The sequence below is a fragment of the Harpia harpyja genome, chromosome 9 (assembly GCF_026419915.1).
Source record: "Harpia harpyja isolate bHarHar1 chromosome 9, bHarHar1 primary haplotype, whole genome shotgun sequence".
Classification (NCBI taxonomy): Eukaryota; Metazoa; Chordata; class Aves; order Accipitriformes; family Accipitridae; genus Harpia; species Harpia harpyja.
The window spans coordinates 4,024,472-4,043,414 of NC_068948.1; the positions used below are offsets into that span (position 1 = coordinate 4,024,472).

General features: G+C 43.3%; 2 protein-coding genes across 6 annotated transcripts in view; both read right to left on the minus strand.

Moving 5' to 3' along the window:
* Nucleotides 1-6,525, minus strand: part of CRISPLD2 (cysteine rich secretory protein LCCL domain containing 2) — a 31,865-nt gene extending 25,340 nt beyond the window's left edge. Inside the window, exons 1-4 of one of the 5 annotated variants that reach the window (XM_052796812.1) lie at nt 6,421-6,525; nt 5,408-5,454; nt 2,878-3,063; nt 1,022-1,347 (exon numbers count right to left, since the gene is read on the minus strand). In XM_052796812.1, coding sequence (XP_052652772.1) covers nt 1,022-1,264 — 243 coding nt within the window. In that variant the 5' untranslated portion in view covers nt 1,265-1,347; nt 2,878-3,063; nt 5,408-5,454; nt 6,421-6,525. Of the gene's footprint in view, nt 1-1,021; nt 1,348-1,584; nt 1,678-2,877; nt 3,064-5,407; nt 5,676-6,275 lie in introns of those variants that run through there. The other 4 variants (XM_052796811.1, XM_052796810.1, XM_052796809.1 and 1 more) reach the window with 4 other exon arrangements.
* Nucleotides 6,526-13,694: 7,169 nt separating this feature from the next.
* The window catches only part of USP10 (ubiquitin specific peptidase 10), a 56,334-nt gene continuing 51,085 nt past the window's right edge, over nt 13,695-18,943 (minus strand). Inside the window, exons 12-14 of the mRNA XM_052796267.1 lie at nt 18,552-18,696; nt 17,225-17,290; nt 13,695-14,783 (exon numbers count right to left, since the gene is read on the minus strand). Coding sequence (XP_052652227.1) covers nt 14,596-14,783; nt 17,225-17,290; nt 18,552-18,696 — 399 coding nt within the window. The 3' untranslated portion in view covers nt 13,695-14,595. The remainder of the gene's footprint in view (nt 14,784-17,224; nt 17,291-18,551; nt 18,697-18,943) is intronic.

Consider the following 18,943-nt stretch of genomic DNA (forward strand, 5'->3'; position numbering starts at 1 on the left):
TCTTACAAATCATTAATCATTTAATCCGTCAGCAGGAGCACACAGTTGAAGTCAGACTAGTTTCAGTCATAACTATGTTTGCACATTGGGAAAAGGCACACACACAAAAAAGAAAAAAAAAAAAATTATGCCTACATCATTTTCTGGCCCCGCAATATTTTGATGGCAAGTCAAAAATAGCTCAAAGTAGGGTCTCTGGCATCAGGTGAAAAAAACCTATTCATCTGAATTGTTGATGGTGAAGGCATATTTCATACTCATACTTTTAAATTCTCCCTCTGAAGTGGGAGAATACATTGACCAAACTTTTATTTTGGTTTCTTGAACTACAAAAAGCCAATAGCACTGACCCATCCACCCATGAACTCCTGAAGTCTTTCCAGCTATTTCCAGTGATTGAAATTCTTTGCAGATTAAGCAACATTCCTCAAGCCCTGTTTCTCTAAGGTCCTGAGCAGATTCCCAGCAGCACCACAGATGCTTGGCTCGCATCGATAATCTGTGGTGATCAGCGTATGACAAAAGGGCAGATGCTACCTCCGGCGTTGGGTGGTAACTGATGGCAACCCAAAGACCACCAGAAGTTTCTCTGAGCAGACTGCAGTGTCCCGAAACACCAGTCACAATGGTCTGAAAGCTTTCACAGGGAGAACGTGGGTTAAACACTAGGGAAAATTTGATGCTTTTATGACATTAAGGTAATGGAAGAACCTGCTGAGGCAGGCTGTGGAATTACCATCACTGGAGATGCATCCAGGGCTGGGCCAGACACTAGTTTATGAATAATGGAACCAGTCCTGAAACTATGCAGCGGATGGACTCGATGACCCATTAGTAGCCCTTTCCAACCAAAACAGTCCAATGATCTAACGCATCTTTCACTCTGGAATGAAACTGCTCCAGGAAACCTCTTGAGAAGAACTTACTTTAGAGGAAATTGGCTACACCTCTTGCACCGTAAAGATTAATAAAGTTAAAAAAAAAAGTAATAATAAAGTTAGGTATCAGGAGCTAGACTCACCATGTATTCCATATTAGAGGCTGCTGGGTACACTTGACCTCTCAATTTATTGTGGAGCATCAATATCTCCTGTCTGTCTGAGAATAAAATGGCTCTCTTGGATCTGGAGTGAGTTTCCCCATCCTGGTATTTACTCAGAATGCTCTCCAGGTGACTCGAGTTGTGCAAGATAAAGCATTCGGCTGCCTTTGTCAGGAGCAGTACACATCCAAGAGGAAGGATCCAAGGCAGGGCAGGATTCATGCCTCCTCCTCTACAGCCAGCAGATGCGGAGACGAAGATGACAGTAGGTTTTCTCGCAGGGACTCCCGTGGCTCACTGTGGGTCTGGATTTTGGGGAGAAACAGGCAGTCAGAGCAGTGCCAGAAAAGCTCTCAGTGCACATGTCCCCCAACGATGAAGCCACACAAGCCAAATTTTGCTCGGAAAAGAGCGGTGCCTACAGTTTCAGCAATTATCGTTCACCCCAACGACAGGAAGACCTGAACACCACCGTAAGTGATGGGAACTCAGTTTATTACACCAGGGAACTCCACCGACATCGCACTGGCAGCGAACATTACCCAGGCACGGCGGTGGATGCCTTCTCCACCAAAGATGCCAGGGGTGCAGGAGTCCCCCAGCAATGCCCAGCAGCTCTGAATAATCCCAGCTCCATCCCTTCACAGGCGGGGAGACATTTGAAGCTATTCGCCCAAAGAGCAGCTGTTAAAGTGAACAGATATGAATAAAAGGGAAAGTAAAATTCCCAGCAAGCCAGATCGCAGAGGTCAGACATCAGCAAGAGCTATTTCGGAGGCCCCCGCTCTGCCAATAGACTCCAGCAGAGCAGCTGCCAGACTCTGTGAAAGCGGCTGTTTATGTGAAATGTCACCGTAACGTCGAACAACCGAAATCCCTGCTGGCGAATGACGCACCGGGGTGTTCTTGCTGACGCATCGCTTTACGGCGGGCGGGAGCACGGCCAGCGATATAAATTATGATAGATTAGGAGAGGAGCCGGAGCACCCGACCTCCCCCGGTCAGAAGATTAGGTGTTCCCATGCACACTTGGTAGCTGTCAGCACCGAGGGCACGGAAAGATGGTCTTGATTTGGCCATCGCTGGGTTTGAATGGCTTCATTTAATCCCCATCCCCTCCCTTGCTCCATGGTGCTCCCGCTCCACCTGCCATTCCCAACCTCCTCCTCCCTTTCTCTCCCCCCCGGCCCCGACTTCTCCATCTAATGAGCCTTGTGCATCTTGGCTGGGTTTATTTAGATCATGAGCTATTCGGGGAAGGAAATATGTGCTGCTGCATGGCTCTGCAGCACCTAGTGCTCTTTAGGTGGGATCTTAGAGCCACAAGAGCAGAATCAATCCATCGGGGCAATGAGCAGTCGTACAGACGGTGCAAGTACAGCATCTCTCTCCTTAGGGCTAAATTTTGGAAGAAAGCTTCCCCATCCCCCTCTTCAACGCTAGGTGAGGATCTGGTTTTGACAGCACTGTCACAAGACACGCTGAAAGCATTCCTACGTAGCATCAGAAAACAAACCCCAGATTAGCAGGAATTATTCGAGAAGTTTCAGCCCAGTGACACGGGATTTGGACACGCTGAGACTGGACGAGTTGGAAACCATCCAAGGCAGGGAAGTGCCTTCCAGCTCCCAGCTGGAAAAGCTACGTTCGAGCACAAAGTCCCAAACCCTCTGTTCCCCAGACCCAGCACGACAGCATCCGTGGAGGACAGTGGCAAGCACAAGGTGCTTTGCACAGGTGGGGACCCCCAAAAGCCTCGGAGGCCATTGAGAACCCCTGAAAACTTGTTGGCTGTCTACGCAAAAGAGACAAAGTCCCTGTCTGAGGCTTCTTACTTGTACTGTGTTAAGGCAGATGAAAACCAGCTGCCCTCAGTCTCTCTCCAGGCAGAGCATTAAGCCTTTGCCTCTGTAGAACAATGCGGGAATGTAATTTGCTCAGGTTAGGTAACGGCTTCTCATTATTTCCTGCTCTGCAGAGCAAGTCAAACACGCACGCCTTGTCCCCAGCTCCAGGCACACCTGAAAGACAGGACGTTCGGTGGCATCGGGACAAATATCGCTTTAACCTCATCCTCTCCTCAGCCCTGTTTGTTGGCATTTGCTTCCCCCCAAGCAGGAGCCCAACTTTCTAACCCGGCTACAGAGGGGTAGGGGAAGCAAAAACGAGCTGTTGCTTTTGTAGACTGTCTGACCCAAATTCAGGGAACAATTCCTACTTTGAGGCACTTCCCCAAGAGTTTAAAAATAGATGCTCTGCCACAGCCATTTACAATGCGGCCATTTAGCACAAGCAATTTTAACTGCAGCCTGCCCTGTAGGTAGAGCAGGCAGGAACAGACAGCTAATATATGCTGCAGTTGTACCCCTTCATTTGGCCGGGTGCCCTTTGCTAAATAGGAGCCCGTATCCACCACCCATTTAAGGCAAACACTCAACTTACAGAAGGGGCAGCTTGAAAAAAATCAGCTGTAACATCTGAAAGCCCAGAAGAGCTGCCCCACTCACGGCTACGCAATGAAGCCAACGCGTCTGGTTTCGAGATCCAGCCAAAACTTTGCAACAGATGGTGCTTTATTCCTCGGGATGTTCTTCCCTGTATCCCATTTGCGAGCAACGGGATACTAGTACCTCTCTAAAATTAGGTCACTTGGGCACTATCTTCTTTTTCATTTGGGGCGTGCAGGTCCCTGCCTCTGCTTTGGCTCGAAATGGGGAGCGCTGAGCATCCAAAGGAAGGATGAAGCGATCAGAGAGGGACGGGGAGCAAAGAGCTCCCTGGCCAGATTAATTGAAAGCAGCAGGAAGATGCTCACATTTCAGCAAGGTCTCATTGATTTCAGATGTCCATCCATTTGCCTGCCTTAATATCCTCGTGCCCAGGTGCAACGAAACACTCGGACATGTGTTAAAGCTCGGCCGGCCCAAGCGCCCTGCAGAGCCTCCGGGCTGCATCAGACACTCCTCGTCAGGGAAAATTGAAATTATATTGCCTTGGAGTTGGGATTTGACATTATTCAGAAAAAATTATCACCTGACAGTCAGCTGAGGAAGTCTCTGCTGTTGTTTTCAAGGGTTCAAGAGGAGCATTAGCACAGCCTGCCTTGAAACGCATCAGGCCCTTGATACTGGTGCCAGGTAAACATCTGGGAGCAATCAGAAACGCGTGAGTCAGCAGAACCCAACTCCTTAATATGCTGTAAAGCTTGTCCAAACTGGGGACAAAGGGGAGGCCTTCTTCTGGGGTCTGAGGAAGTTGAAAAGCAGCACCGGACTTTGGAAAAAGCTTATTTTTAGAAAGCTATTCCCCCAGCTAATGGATGGTGTCTGCACTTCACGGAAAGCAGAAGAGCTGGTAGCATTTGAAGCCTGGCATGCAGCGCTGCCTGCTAAAGCCACATGCAGGCTGACTTCTGTACTTCATTATGTCCTCGCTTCACCTTATTCCTTACGGCTAGTCATCTTTAACTCTCTCCCTGGTAAAGTAAACGAGTAGGTCTCTACTCCTTGGTTATGGAGGACATCTGCAGCTAAAATATCCCAGGACCTGTGGAGTTTTACATGGAACAAGCTGACAAGGCAGGAAAATGCAAGAGTTAGCAGGGGATACCTGCAAAGCATCTAAAACAGCAAAGCAGAGAAGAGTTAACCTGGGATCAGCTTCTAACCTGTGCAAAGAAATCCAGTGTTAAAGGCACGACATACTTAATGCATTAAAAGCCAGGTCACCTATTTAACCGAGACGCACGCATTTCGAGCTTTGAAGAATTGCGTCGGCTTCAAAAGAAAAGTGGGATGACAAGTTCTTTGACACAGGACACAACGTTGTCTGCACAGAACACACTATGCATTCAGCATCTTCGAGGCCACGAGCCAAAACATCTGGATCTTCCATTACAATCCACTCCCACAGAACTGAAGTGGGTGAGTTTCTACGCAAAACCACATGGAAAACCCACTGGTAACAGACACAACATGTGGCGACACTGTGAAATTCCTTTTAGACAGGACTTTAGAGCAGAGCTGCATAAACACAGGCTTCCTGGACCGGAGTAGGTGTGCCCATGGTTAGTCAGCTATTAGAGGCTGCTACAGCATCCCCTGGATATTCTCTATTTGTGCAGAAATCCACTCTTGTACTTGCAAACTCCTCCCATTCATTCAAGATTAATGATTATTAATCTTGCATTAACCTCTGCAAAGCATCCATAAGGGAAGCTCGGACAGTATTGTGCTATTTTATACCATGCAGGCAACTTTTTGGAGAAGTTACTAAAACTGTGCCTTCTTAATAGAGCCATTTCTTGCACACACACCCACCCCCTAAAACCACATTTCAGAAGCAGGGACCAAAGCTTACACTTACCTCGCTGAGTACTTCCAAGTCCCCAGGAAATTGCAGCTCCTCCAAGCCTGCTTGTGGAAAATAAATTATATATCTGAAATATTTAAACTAGGAGGAGGGGAAAAAGGATGAAATAAGCCTGAGGAGGTGCGAGATGTGCAAGGTCTCAGCTCAGCAGCTCGTCCCAACTGCAGTCTCACAGAGCTCCCCAGTGGTATTTATGCTCTCCAGGCAAAGAGGACAATCCTGGATCATCCTGTTTGGCAACGGGCCTGGAGTAATAACGAAAAGAAGGTTAAAAAAAAAAAAAAAAAAAAAAAAGAAGGGAGGGAGAACACCACGAAAAGGAGGCAGGAGCAAAAAGCAGAGGGGTGTCGGATAAGTTTGAAGATAGTCATTGGGGCTCAGCAAATTAGGGCCATCCTCCCAAAGGCGGTAACGCAATACCCGGGGAAGGGGGAGGAGGAGGAGGAGGAGGAGGAGTGCAAGCGGATGATCATATAAAAGGGTTTTGCTTTGCTTTCCCCTGCAGCCAGCTCGCAGCCCGGCCGGCTCCCCGAGCATCCTCCCCGCTGCCGAGGGGGGACCCCGATGCCTCGGTGAGGGGCTCCGGTGATGAGGGAGGGGTCGTTCAAGAAAGGAGTTTTTTTTTTCCCAGGTCAGCCATTTCCCTCTCCCCCCACGGGAAAACCCCACAGGGGGTCCCGTCGCTCCAGGGCTGAGACAACTCCGCAGGACCCCACGGCAAAGCGGGGTCCCCAGGTCTGGCAGCGGGGCCGAGCTGGGGTCCAGCCCCCGACAAACCCCATGGCAGCTCCCTTTTTTTTTTTTTTTTTTTTTTTTTTTTTGCCAGAGCTGGCCTTTTGCTGGGAAACGGGAGATTTCTCACCCTCTGCAGTTCGTTCCGGCAGCTTCTGCCAGCGCTGACATTCCCAGCACAGAGCTGCGGTTCAGCCCTGCTGCTCCGGCACCTACAGCAGGAATTACAGAGAATAAGGAAAATAAAGTTAGGGAAACATCAAGGCAAGGCTCACCTCTTCCACTGCGCAGCTGATGCCCCAAAAGCCCCAGCTTTCGCATCGAGCTCCGTGCCTGCGTCCACTGTTGAAACACGGTTTTATTCCCTGTGAAAGGAAACGATTGAGCAAAAGACAAGCTGAAAGTTCCTTTTTTTTCTTTTTTTTTTTTTTTTGAGTAAACAAACAGGAAAAAATAAACCAGTATCATGAATATATTACAGCACCTCTGCGGCAGCGGGATGCTGCGGTGCCGAGCACCAGAGCGAGCAGGTCCAGGCATCCCACCCATGGGAGTCCCTTGGGGTCCCCATCCAGCTGCGCTGCGGGGTCCCCACATCTGCTGCCACGTACCCAGGGTGACCCAGCCCCAGCCCGGAGGCAGGGGAGCACCCATCTCCTGGATTTGGCATATCCAAAGCAAAGCAGCTATGAATTTTTCCTAATCCACTGTCCAGTCCTCCTCTCTCCAAAGTTCTTGGGAAAAGAGTCCTTCCATTCTTCTAAACGGTCAATATTTATTTCTTCGAGCAAAACACCAACCACTTTTGTTTACTGTTTACAAGAAGGGAGCTTACAAGATATTCTGCCACTGAGCAGCTTGTTTAAAGCCCAGCAGTGCTCAGAAAGCAGAATGACATTTATCAAATTTGTTCAACAGCGCATGAGCAAAGCAGAAAATAGCAAATATTGGCAGCTGAGAGAACAACTCCATTGAGCAAAGAAAACAACCCCTCTGAAGTCAGCTCCAAGACCTATCTGTTGATTTAATCTCTTACACCGTTCTCCTGAGAACTTTTCAAGTAGCAGCAGATTCTCATCACTTGGGGTGTATCTTCAGCACCGTTTCTGGTCTGCGTCTTTTAAATTGAGTCATAGCCGAGACATGGGGGAACCAGTCCTCACCAGTCAGTCCCTGGTACGGCCACGACACCCTTTCTGGCTGCTCTTCCCCACTGGCCACATTCTCCCAGCTGTATTTACAAAGAGTTTCAAAACAAACTATGTGTGTGAACCGACAACATATGGTCCATCATTCGGACCTGGCACTTTTACAATGCTAAGAGCGATTCAGCGCAATTTGGGCAGCTCGCTCCCAAAAAGGCTCAGATGCTGCCACCAACACGGGCAATTCAAAGACCACACAGAACTGGGTTGACAAGAGGTTCTACACTGCTTTACTTTAAAATCACTGTATCCTCCTGTTTCTTTTTTTTTTTTTCCCCTTGCTCCTCTGATTCACGCTGGATCAATGACTTTGCTGTATTAGCAGAAGTCTTATTTCATCAGCTGAAAGATGCTGTAGCTCCTGGTTTCCTAATTTCCCCCAAATAACGAGGGCCAACAGTGGTGAACCCTCGTGCCCCCACACAGGCTGCCACCCCAAAACCACGCAGCTCCACAGCCCTGACTCACAGCCCTCAGAAGGTGCTGTTCACTCCAATTACCAGAAAGTTGAATTAACTCATTTTAAATCTCACGTACAAATGGTTTCCAGATCTCAGGGAAATTCAGTATTTCATAATCTCCACAAATGTTCCTGTGGGAAATTAATCCCTGTAGGATAGTTTGGGCTGTCTGACTTCTCCATCAACTCTGCTGCTTTACAAAGACTCGTTTTTTTAATTTTTTAATATACACCAGTATGGTTTCACTGTACAAGTCAAACACGGTGCACGGTTGTGCTTAGGGATGAGCACAGCCCGGAACGAGACTTTTTATCCACCTCATTTTGTCTCGAGTCAGCAGTTTCAGGTCATACATTTGACCAAAGCCAAAACAATCAGAAGTTACTTTTAATCATTCAGCGTTATTACCGCCTTGATTATAACGTCTCCATTTCTATGTGGTAAAAGCCACATAAAGCAGGCTGCATATATAAGTATATATTAGGAGAAAAGGCTTTTAATGCAATAGCCAATGAATAGGAAGAAACACAGATTTCACTATGCCCTCCTAATGGAACATGCAGACAGTATGTCTTGATTTTCAACTTCAACTAAATTCCCCTTTATTTCCTATTCAAATAGTAGCTCGGTAATAACAGCACCGAACACGAGCAGGGGCAGAGCGAAGAACAGGGCAAGAGACTGAAAGCCCGAGTGCTAACTCCTGTTACTATCTGGTTTTGTCTCCTGCTCCAGAACAGAGGGAGTACAAGGGGAATAACGGGGATGAAGCAAACCCGGTGGCAAGAGGAAACGTGCAGAAACTTGGCTGTAATCATGTACAAGAAAAACATAATGGAGAAGACCAGCAACCCATCGGCTACCCCCGATGGACACCGGGCAGGCAGTGCCACGGCCACGCTCGTGTTCGGGGGAACCATCCTCAGATTTTCTGTCTGCTTACGTTTCCCCGCAGTCTGGGCTTTATCTCTACTGGAGGATGATGCAGGGGGGTAGAGGTGGCCGAGAAATCTCTGCTGTGTTTGTCTTGCCCCTCCGCAGGGATGAGATAAAGATGCCCAAGTCTCTTGACCATACGGCATGATGCTGCCTTGGAATTATATAGGGGCTGCTCCAGCAGATGAATTAAGAGCGTGGGGATCCCGAATCACTGGAGCGAAAGCCAGGCGTTTATAGATTTACTCCCAAACACAAGTAATATTTGGCACTGTGAACCCCTGTTTATTCTCTCTTGCTGCTCTCTTCTTTTGGGACAGCTTCCCCAAATGTTTAATCTGCTGATGATACACAAGAAAACAACTCCCCACAAAACTTCCCAAAGCCTGTGCTGGTTCATCAGTGCCCAGGTAAAAATTGAGGTAAGACAAGGAAATAAGCACACAAGCAGCAGCCATTTCAGAAAATTTTGGGGGCACCGCTGACCGCACTGAGTACAAGCAAAACGTGAACTAAAAACTACAAAACACCTCACCTTGTTATTGCAGCTCACCACATTTCCTGGTTACATCTGCAGTGAGAGATGTTGAAACACGCTGTTTTAATACTAAAGTAACGAGTACGGATCCGCAGACTGAAACAGTTAAGAAATATTAACCCAACGTTCGTTTTTGGAGACTTTACTCCCAAAGAGAGAAGGTGAATTGCAATCACAAGCTCCGTAGCCATTACATCTGGTGATTTGCTAATACAAATTCTTTCCAAACCCCTTTGGGTCATTAGAAATAGCCTGGAATAAAACCCACAGTTGCACGAATCCCCAAACATCTTGGGAACACCCAGTGCATGTCGAAGGCGTACGCTTCATTCCTATTCAAAACAAGAGAGAGATTTACACCAGATTTATGAAGATAAACCCCTTGTCGACAGCCCGGGAGCTCCCTGAAGTCTGGGCAGCAATTTTGGCAGCAGCTTGAGAGCTGGAACACCACGAAAGTCGTGTGTGCCACCACTGCCCTCTGCTGCAGCCCATCCCGCCTCGGGAGTGACAGCATCTCAGGGGGATATTGTGGAAAACAGTACAGTTTCTTAATTAAAAACCACACGATCTCCCCATACCCTCAAGCACCCTGTGCTTTTGATAATCTTTCGTCCCTCACCCCATCAAATCATCCCCCATGCAGACCTGGCTCGTGGCGTAAGATTTTTCTAACAGCCTTTTGGATTTGCACATCCAAAGTTTCCAGTTTTGAAAACGTGAGGTCTTAATGTGCATTTTTCAAAAAACCATTTCTTAAAACCTGGTTTAAACATCAGTAAACAACCACCAGATTGGTGTATTGGGGGGGGGGGAGCATGTCTTGGGTGTTGGCTTGGGTTGGTTTTTTTTTTTTTACATAATCCCTCACAGACAAATCAAATAATCAAAAGGCTGAAAAATCCTTGTTTTGCAACAATGGGAGGAGTTTAATATAGAAAATAAAAATTGTGGTTATGTGTTCACATCAGACTGTTGCCACATACTTTTTTAGTCTTTTTCTTCCTTTGAGTAATAAACTGCAGAAGACAGATTTTAGCAACAAGTGCATTTGTAATATCCTTAGTGAAAAATCAAAAAATTAATACCATCTGAACAACTTCCATTTCATACTAAGAGAGGATTTCAACACTTGCTTTTTAAACTGGCAATTACTCATTGCCATTTCTTTAAAATAATTAGTAACACTTGTAACCTGTTCGTGTTAAGTGAAATGTAGAACTGAATATACAGAGTGAATTGCATTTTTGCAGCAGGAGCTCCTCTTTTATAAAAGTTGTCAGGATCAGAGAAGACAACAGGTCTATACAAGTCTTTTATGAACAGGAAAGGTCTAGGTTGTATACCAGAACTTGAGTTGTGGTATAAATTCATTTTCTATTCTTTTACCCGAGGGGATAGTGCACAGGACATGAGAGAAGCCCCTGGAGCTCCCACAGCTGCAAAGGAACACAGCGCTGTTCAACACCAAAAACCTCCTGATAGCAAAAAATATCAAACAGGATGTTCTCAGGACCAAGCATGTATTAGGCAAATCTATATTAGGTGATTAAACTGTAATTTAAATACTGTAATATTAATCCATCGTATATGCAGCAACTCTAAGCAAACCTCAGCAGATGCACAAGCACAGCTCAATGAAATACTACTAAAATCTCATTAATTGTACACCAGTTCGTTCTTTTTCATCCTAGTCTTCATTTCTTCCTCCCCTCTTCTTCACTTTACCCTTTTTAAGCTATTTCTGCTGTGCTGGACTCCACTCGAAACCACTCATCACAAAGAGGGGTCCACTCCAGGTTGAACAGTGGTTTCTGAGGTTGATGAGTCACCTATAAGCAAGAAGACTCGTTTCGTTATTCATGGGAAGACTGAGACTAATACAGCATTTCCTTCCCAAAAGATAACAAAATGCAGGACTTCAGAGAGCAAAACCTTGAACTTAATTTCAATGTACATTCCCAAGTCCTGGGAAAGCCTTGCTGCTTGCAAACAGCAACCAGCCCCCCTAAATAAAAAAGAAAATTGTTATTATAGCTGTATTTTTAATACACCTGTATGACAAACCCATCCACAACTGGTTAAGACATCTGTAAACAGTAAAAGCTTTGTGCTAGGAAATCTCTCACCATCGGGAGTCCTGTTAGTGCAAGAGTAGACCAACAACACGGGGTGCAATTTGTTTCTACTAAATATACCCGTTGTCCTACCTGCAAACTCCAACCTGTAGTTTTTGAGTAACATGGGTCAAAACTCACCAGCCAACCATCTTGTCCAGTCAAAACCAAAGTTAACTGCAAGGACCTGATATCGAGTAATATATTAATTACTGACCACCTGTAATTTTATCTGGACTATTCTGGTACGCCTACACTACCAGAAAGGTACCTTTTCACAATCCACTGGAGATACAGGTAAATACTCAACACAGCCACAAGAGGGGAAAAAAAAAAAAAAAAAAAAAAAAAAGGATTTCTGCAGTACAGAAAACTATTTCAACCAGGGTGCAGAAACAGGACATGAATAATAACCAGTGCAGAACAGCAATTTCAAAACCTCATTTCTTTCCTATTTGGAACACCCCCGTACCCCCCAACCCACTTCCCCCAGATTTCAAATTCAAAGCAGAACCAATGTCTCACCAGCAGCGGCTCTGGGGCAGTTCCCATCATGGGCAGCCCTGCATTGGGAAACCCTGGAAGCCCCAGCCCTTTGGCAGCCCCCGGCACACTGCCTCGGTAGCCCCAGCTTTGGGGCACCGTGCCCAGTGAGCAGCCAGGAGCTGAGATTTTCCCTGCAACTGGCCAAAATCAAACCAAGCTTTGGACGGAAAACTGTTACGGAGTTGGTGGAATGTCGCCAAAATCAAGAACAGTGTCTCAGTCACAACCTTCAGATCAGAAAATACTACCAAAATTTGCTGATCAATGAAAAGATAACTATAGGTTTGGATATCCAACTGACGAAAAACCATAAAATTTTCTCAGCATCGGGATTGCGGTAGTGACATAAAGTTAACATGGCCTAATAATTCAAGAAAGAAACAAGATGATCCATTCGAAGATCACCCAACTTTGAGCAGGGAGAAGAGGACCATCGCAAACAGCCTCGCCCTGGCCACGGGGCTGGACGCTCATTCCTGACCCAGAACAACATCACCAGCAGTGATTCACAGGCAGGAAAGTCCCAAGTTCTCCATCGTCTGATGAGAGGGAAGAAAAGTCAGAAGGCAAATCAGGAGGGCTTTCTTCAGCAAGCCTTACTGCCCAACCAACACCTGGGCAAGTCCAGGAATTTTGTTTCCGCTACAGGAGCCGCACATCCACCACGACTGCCCTACACAATGAAATCACGCAAACTACAGCCATGATTTAACACCTCCACCTCTAACTCCCTCCAAGAACGAGCCATGAACAACCTTCCCCTCTTCTGTAAAGTGACCAATTGCTGTTTGACTTGGGCAAAACACGCAAGAGCGTGTCAATGGGCACATGCTGAAACCTAAAGGCATTTACAGGGCTGCTTCCTTCTCTTGAAAAAGCTAACACTGCTTCTCACCAAAGACCTGTGCCCATCTACTGGACAGACAGGCCATTCAAAGTAAAACGAAATCAGCAGTTTAAAGAAATGCTGAAGGAATTTATTGGAACACAGTACCTGTAAAATTATGCAGCTAATTTTATTTCCACAGCTTTGCGGAAAATAACTTTTTTTTTTCCTAAATGTCACCTTCAAAAGCGAACAGTATTTGGTCAGAGTATTGGCAGTTTAACCTTTTATTGACAATCCCTGTTAAAATTAGCCCTGTTTCACTGGCTACAATTGTTAACACTTTTTCAATGATGCAGTAAGCAGGTAACACCACTATCATCAAATGAAGGATTAAACAATATATAGATTTTTTTTTTTTTTTTAATCACGTTCAGCAGCAGGGAACGCAACAGGAAGCTGATCAAGGCAACATTTTTACCAAAGTTTTCAATGAAAATGTCAACTGGCTAAAGAAGGGAATATTTTAGGCAAAGGTAAACAAACCAACAGCTACCTCCAAAAGAACCGTGCAAGGCTTTCAGGTAGGATACAGAAGAGAACCAATTCCCTCTTCTGGCCAAGGAGTATTCAGCCCTGGGACCACCACGTCCCGGGTGCGGGCCCTGCGTCAGACTTGTAGCTGTTCTGGGCCGACTGGTCTCCTCTCCCGTTCCCCCTCTCCTCTCCAAGTTCAGTTCCAGCTCAGCGCCTAATGGGAACATTTCTGAAGTTTCAAGAAGTTGTAAAAGACAAAATCATCTGCCCTTCATCTGGGGAACGCTATGTACACCTTGTGAAAGTGCTACATAGCAATTTTTTGAGTTTTCAAGGGTAGAACTGACACTGGAGGAAAAACAAATCCCACACACACACACACCTTAAACCAACTTTGTGACTTTTATTGATGGGCGACAACTTTATACTTCTAGATATCACTAAACTGTGTACAATTAGGAACTCAACATTATAGGAGAGCAGACAGCAAAATTAAACAAAGCAGACTTAAAGAAATATCAATCTTAATTATTTTGCCCATTTTTTTAATTTCATGTACACAGAAGCATAAATGCAGTTTGAAATTTCTTAATAGCAATAAAGTTACAATCACCCATCTATATAGACTAACATCTTAACTCCAAATATTTGATCTGCAATGTGTACTTAAGCAGTTTCTCATCGCACAATTATTAAAATGTGTCTTCCTATTAGGAACCAGCAACTCTGCAATTTGTACGTTTGTACATTTTTTGAAGCACGCAGGACCATTTCCATCTCATACACATCGGCTCATATTTTACCACTTATCAAAAACTATTGGGGAAGCAGAGAGCACTTTTTATTTTTTTTATTTTTTTATTTTTTTACTTAAGTAAAGATAAAACATTTTCACAGAAATCTACAAGTTCTGTTGCTGGTGCAGGGTTTTCTTCTACTACGCAATTAGAAAGTGGGAATCAAATGCAAATCCCCTTTTATTATCTTAGGATTCAGCATTAACTCAGATTAATTTTTTTTTTGTATTTTTGTGATTCATGAGACTGAGTCTTTCAGCCAAGTGACTTCATTCTGCAAAGTCAAAAGTCAACACAAACTATGTTGTGCACAAACCCAAGGTAGTTTCCATTATCACTCTATCCCATAGTTGCAAGGGAAAAAAAAAAAAAGAACAAAAAAGAAAAAAGATTCACTCAAAAGAGCATTTACAGGAGAAAAAAGTTAGTGATAGTTGGCGTTCTACAAAGCAGGTATCTTGCACACACAGCGTAAAAGGAGAAAGTTTCACAGCAGGTCAACTCGGCGGTAGTACAGGAGGTAGGCTGTGCGTTCTGCAGACGGCTTCACCACCTGGTACTGATTTATCACTTTGACTGCCTGGTCATCAATGCGTAACCAGCCATTTAGACCAATTTGGAAGACGTCCGTAGTGTAATGGCCACCAGTTGCGCTGTTTCCATGATGATAGACAACTGCAAAGAGAAATTCATGATGCACATATACACTATACGTAGATAAATATCCACTGAAAAAGTAAATAAAGAAAAAATGTCACATACTGCTTTCTTCATAGCATACTCATGGTTTAGCCAGTTGATATGATCTGGCTTAAGCAAGAATCTTTAAGTGTTTAGTGCCTGCTTACATTTGATGCTGTGTAATATTAGTAAAGTTTCTCCAGCATACCAAATCTTATGATTCTAAAAAGGAGGTGTAAGTAAATTAAGAATCAAAAGCATCAAATTGCTTTTTATAAATTCCTAGAGGATTTTCTGGGAAGGATTTGCCTCACAAAGGCCATCTGCAACAGTGCAGCACACCCTTCAGAGCTTCCAACAGGTACTGCCACACTTAGCGAGATATTGTAAGCTACACATTCGCTCTGTCTGCCGACGACAACAGTATGTTATTGAAATTATTTGTAAAAAAAGAAAAAAAAAAAGTCAGATAAAACTATGTAGTAGTCTATTAAAAAAAAAAAATCAGTCAAGACTATGGAGTATTCTATGAGGCAAAAAATCATAAAACTTTCCTTCATGCAAAAAAACCTAAATTTGAAGACAAAAATGAGATGACATTAAGCAACCCAGTACAACAGAACACTTTTCAAACAGCATTGATTACAAATGTAAGCCAGTTATTCCCCCTCTGACCTTTTTGTTTTGTCTTAACTGCAATTTTATTCTGAGAACAGGTTCTATTGAAATACCAATCTACAAGTTTCACATTTATTAGTTCTCAGTAACCTCCTTAACAAAATTGTGAACTGAACACCTCTGATCAACCGCTAATACTGCTACTTCCAAGACACAATCAAACTGGCTTCTTTCCTCAGTTATCTCCATTGCCAGAAGCGTTCTGCAGAAAAGGCGTCTCAGCTCTCCTTGCAGAAACCAAACCCAAAGCTTAATGCTGAGCTCTCAGTGCTAGGTGTGGCAACTGCCTCCAAATGGAATAGATCTTTATGCATGTAATTCTAATGATGCACGTAAGAAACTGCATTTAACTTCTTCTAAAAACATGAGCCCTAACCATACACTTAACAAGAACAAATAAAAAACAGAAGGAACTACTGTATTTGACACAAGAGCAGAAGTATATAATTATGAAACTGTTTACACTCTTTCAGACTAGAGTCACACTTCAAGCTAACTCAGATTTTCTTCACACTTCTATGAAAATAAACATTTCAGAATAACTCAACTTAAGCAAAGCAAAAAGGCAGAATATCCTACATCTATACATTTAGGGGAATTTAGGAAACAATTTTTTTGCAGTAGCTTAAACTTGAATTATTGATGTTCTAAAATTTCTTCTTAGATCATTAGGCAAACCCTGGATGATACCTGAAATGTAATTCTTCAAAAGCTTATTTTAGTAATTTAAAATTCATCTAACAAGCTCAGTTTCTGTGGATGAGAAGTCCTAGACTGACAGAAGACTGCTGAGGTATTGTACTTTTCCATAGGAGTTAGAAAAAATTACAGCGGTAACACATCTTCTTCAAGCCACCTTAAGTACACTGTCTAAACTTGTCCCATGAAAACCACTATCAATAAAAAAAAAAAATTTACACTGCCAGAAACAGTCCTGAATTTCCACAAGAGACAGGTATGTTATTTCCTTCTGTAACCTCAGCGGTCACAAAACTGAATCCAAACCACCAAGTCACATAAGGCCACCAGTACTGGCACAGATTTGGCGACGTAGAAGTTAAGACCTCTGGTTCTCCAGTTTATTATGTTCTCCTGACGCCAACACAAATAAGCAGGTGCAAATCGTAAACTGTGTAGGAGTTTTAAACTTCAGGAAATTCATTACTGCCCAGAGACTGTTTTGTTCAATATCAAAATGCGGTTTCTGAATTCTTACACGAACTTCCAATCTTAACTACCAATTTAGGTATTTCATATACATCGCAGACACTCTTAAAAACACCGCTTCCTCACACAAAAATCATCGTCTCCAAGTTAAACTTTTCCACCTACAACATGCTATTCATACCCTGCCAGCAATACTCATCTTGAGGGTTCAAAGGGATGCAAAGCCAGCATTTAAACAGCCATTTCAAAAGACATTTGAAACGTTATTCTGAGAATATGTGGTGTATTTTAGGCATAGTTGTATTACAGCTGTATTTCAGCTTCTGATATTTTTCAGGGTGGATCTGTTACAAAACTCCGTTTTTGCACGAGCTTCAAGCTGGATCAGTCAGATATTTAAATAAAGATATAGCAATATATGTGTATACGCAAGAAACCACTAAATATAAGAACCTGACACCCACAAGTTACTTCAGTGTAATTTTAAAGAAAAATATTTTATATAATCCAGGAAACTCCAGTGTTTCTAGAATTCTATATGCAGAATTTGTATTTGCAATACAGGGACTAGAGGCATATAGATAAAATACCTGCAAAGAGCCGGTAGGTTCTTTGGCCTTTAAAAATTTTACTTTTCACACCAGGAGATAGTAGCTCTGGAGGAGGAAAAAAAAAAAGTCACAAAGGCAATAGTTAGCAATTTTAAAATGCCATTTCAAAGGGATCAGTTATTTCTAAGAGAAACCAACACTACCATAGATTAGTTGTCTTCTGCAGCCTTTAAAGAATGGTCAAGGTTCTAATACTCAGTTTGCTGACACTAACGTTTACAGAAGGTTTAAAACTACCACAAAAAAAAACTGAAAAAGGGGGTGAAGAGATCAGACCATTCATTTCTTTTCCTTGCATTCCTGCTGTCATAGAGAATGACAAAAATCAATTTCAGATTCCAAGCCATATTACAACCAGTTTTGTCAATCAAGGCAAACTGAACTAGTTCTACGAATACCCATTCTTTAAAGAATTTTTAAAATAAAATATCAAGTAAAATAAAAGTGTACTGTCTGACAAAGCATGCGTTTCACCTGAGACATGAGTAATCATTATTTTTACTTCTTTTTTTCCTATTTGAACTACTGGCTGGGTAACAGTCAATTTGTCTGATCAAAACAAAATGCATTTAATTTGGCAAGCTTCAGATGCTGGATTATATGAAAGTTTTCACACTTTGTAAAATTGGTATCTCTTAAGACATTTGTTAAAAGAACGAACTTTGTTGCTTAACCTCTGAACTCCAGCTTACGTGTCTGCCTTAAGGTTGCATTTTCTGTAAAACAAGTTTCCTTTAATCAGCCACTATTTATTACAATAATTTGCCACTTCTCTGAATGAAATCTGACATAAAAATATGTAGTATTACTTGGCAACAGCCTTGTATAGGGACATACCCCTCATTCAACAGGATAAATTCCAATATTTGTCCTCAGCAGTCTATAACCTTACTCCTTAAACCTGCAGGAAGCTCTTACTTGGCCAACCCAACATCCAGGATGTACCACAGCTTTTAAGATCTTTCGCCATAACGTTCTTTGCCAAATGGATGCCCAAACTTACATACAGGCACAAGACTGAACCCAGAAACCTAAATATATTCTTTTTATGGGGAAAAAACACCACCCCCCGAAAAAACAAACCAACCAACCCCCCCAAAACCCCACACAAAACAAGAACCACCACACCACACCCCATACAAAATGTTCATCCAAATTACTAAGTTTCTAGACAACAATGGAGAAGAAATCTTGTGCACAAAGCTGGGAGTAAGGAAGAAAACTGAAAAACACAAACAGATATCCCTAGGAAACACAACATTACCTTTTCCCTAAAGAGGACAAAATTCTGTTCAAAAATCTTTACCTTTACTAATTTCCAGATCAACAGGATACTCAATATTCTTGATAAGCTTCTGACATCCACCAGTTTTCTCATACACAAACCGCTTGAGGTGTAAAACAAGAACAGGGGGGAGTTCTTCTAGCGTCACTCTTCGACTGATCTCCACCTAAAACATACATAGAACAAAGATGAAGAAAAACTGTTGGTTTTTGTTAACTGCTCAAAATTACTCCTTTAAAAGAGGAATAAGTATTTAATTTTACATAAGCTAGCAGAAAAACACAGATTTTTTTTTAAATTAATATTAATCTACGATAAACACTGCAGTTTATGACTTATAGCAGACTGGGTCTTCAACCAAAGTGTTGTCTTAAAGGAGAACCCCAATACCTTTTAGTAGAACGCAACGTGTT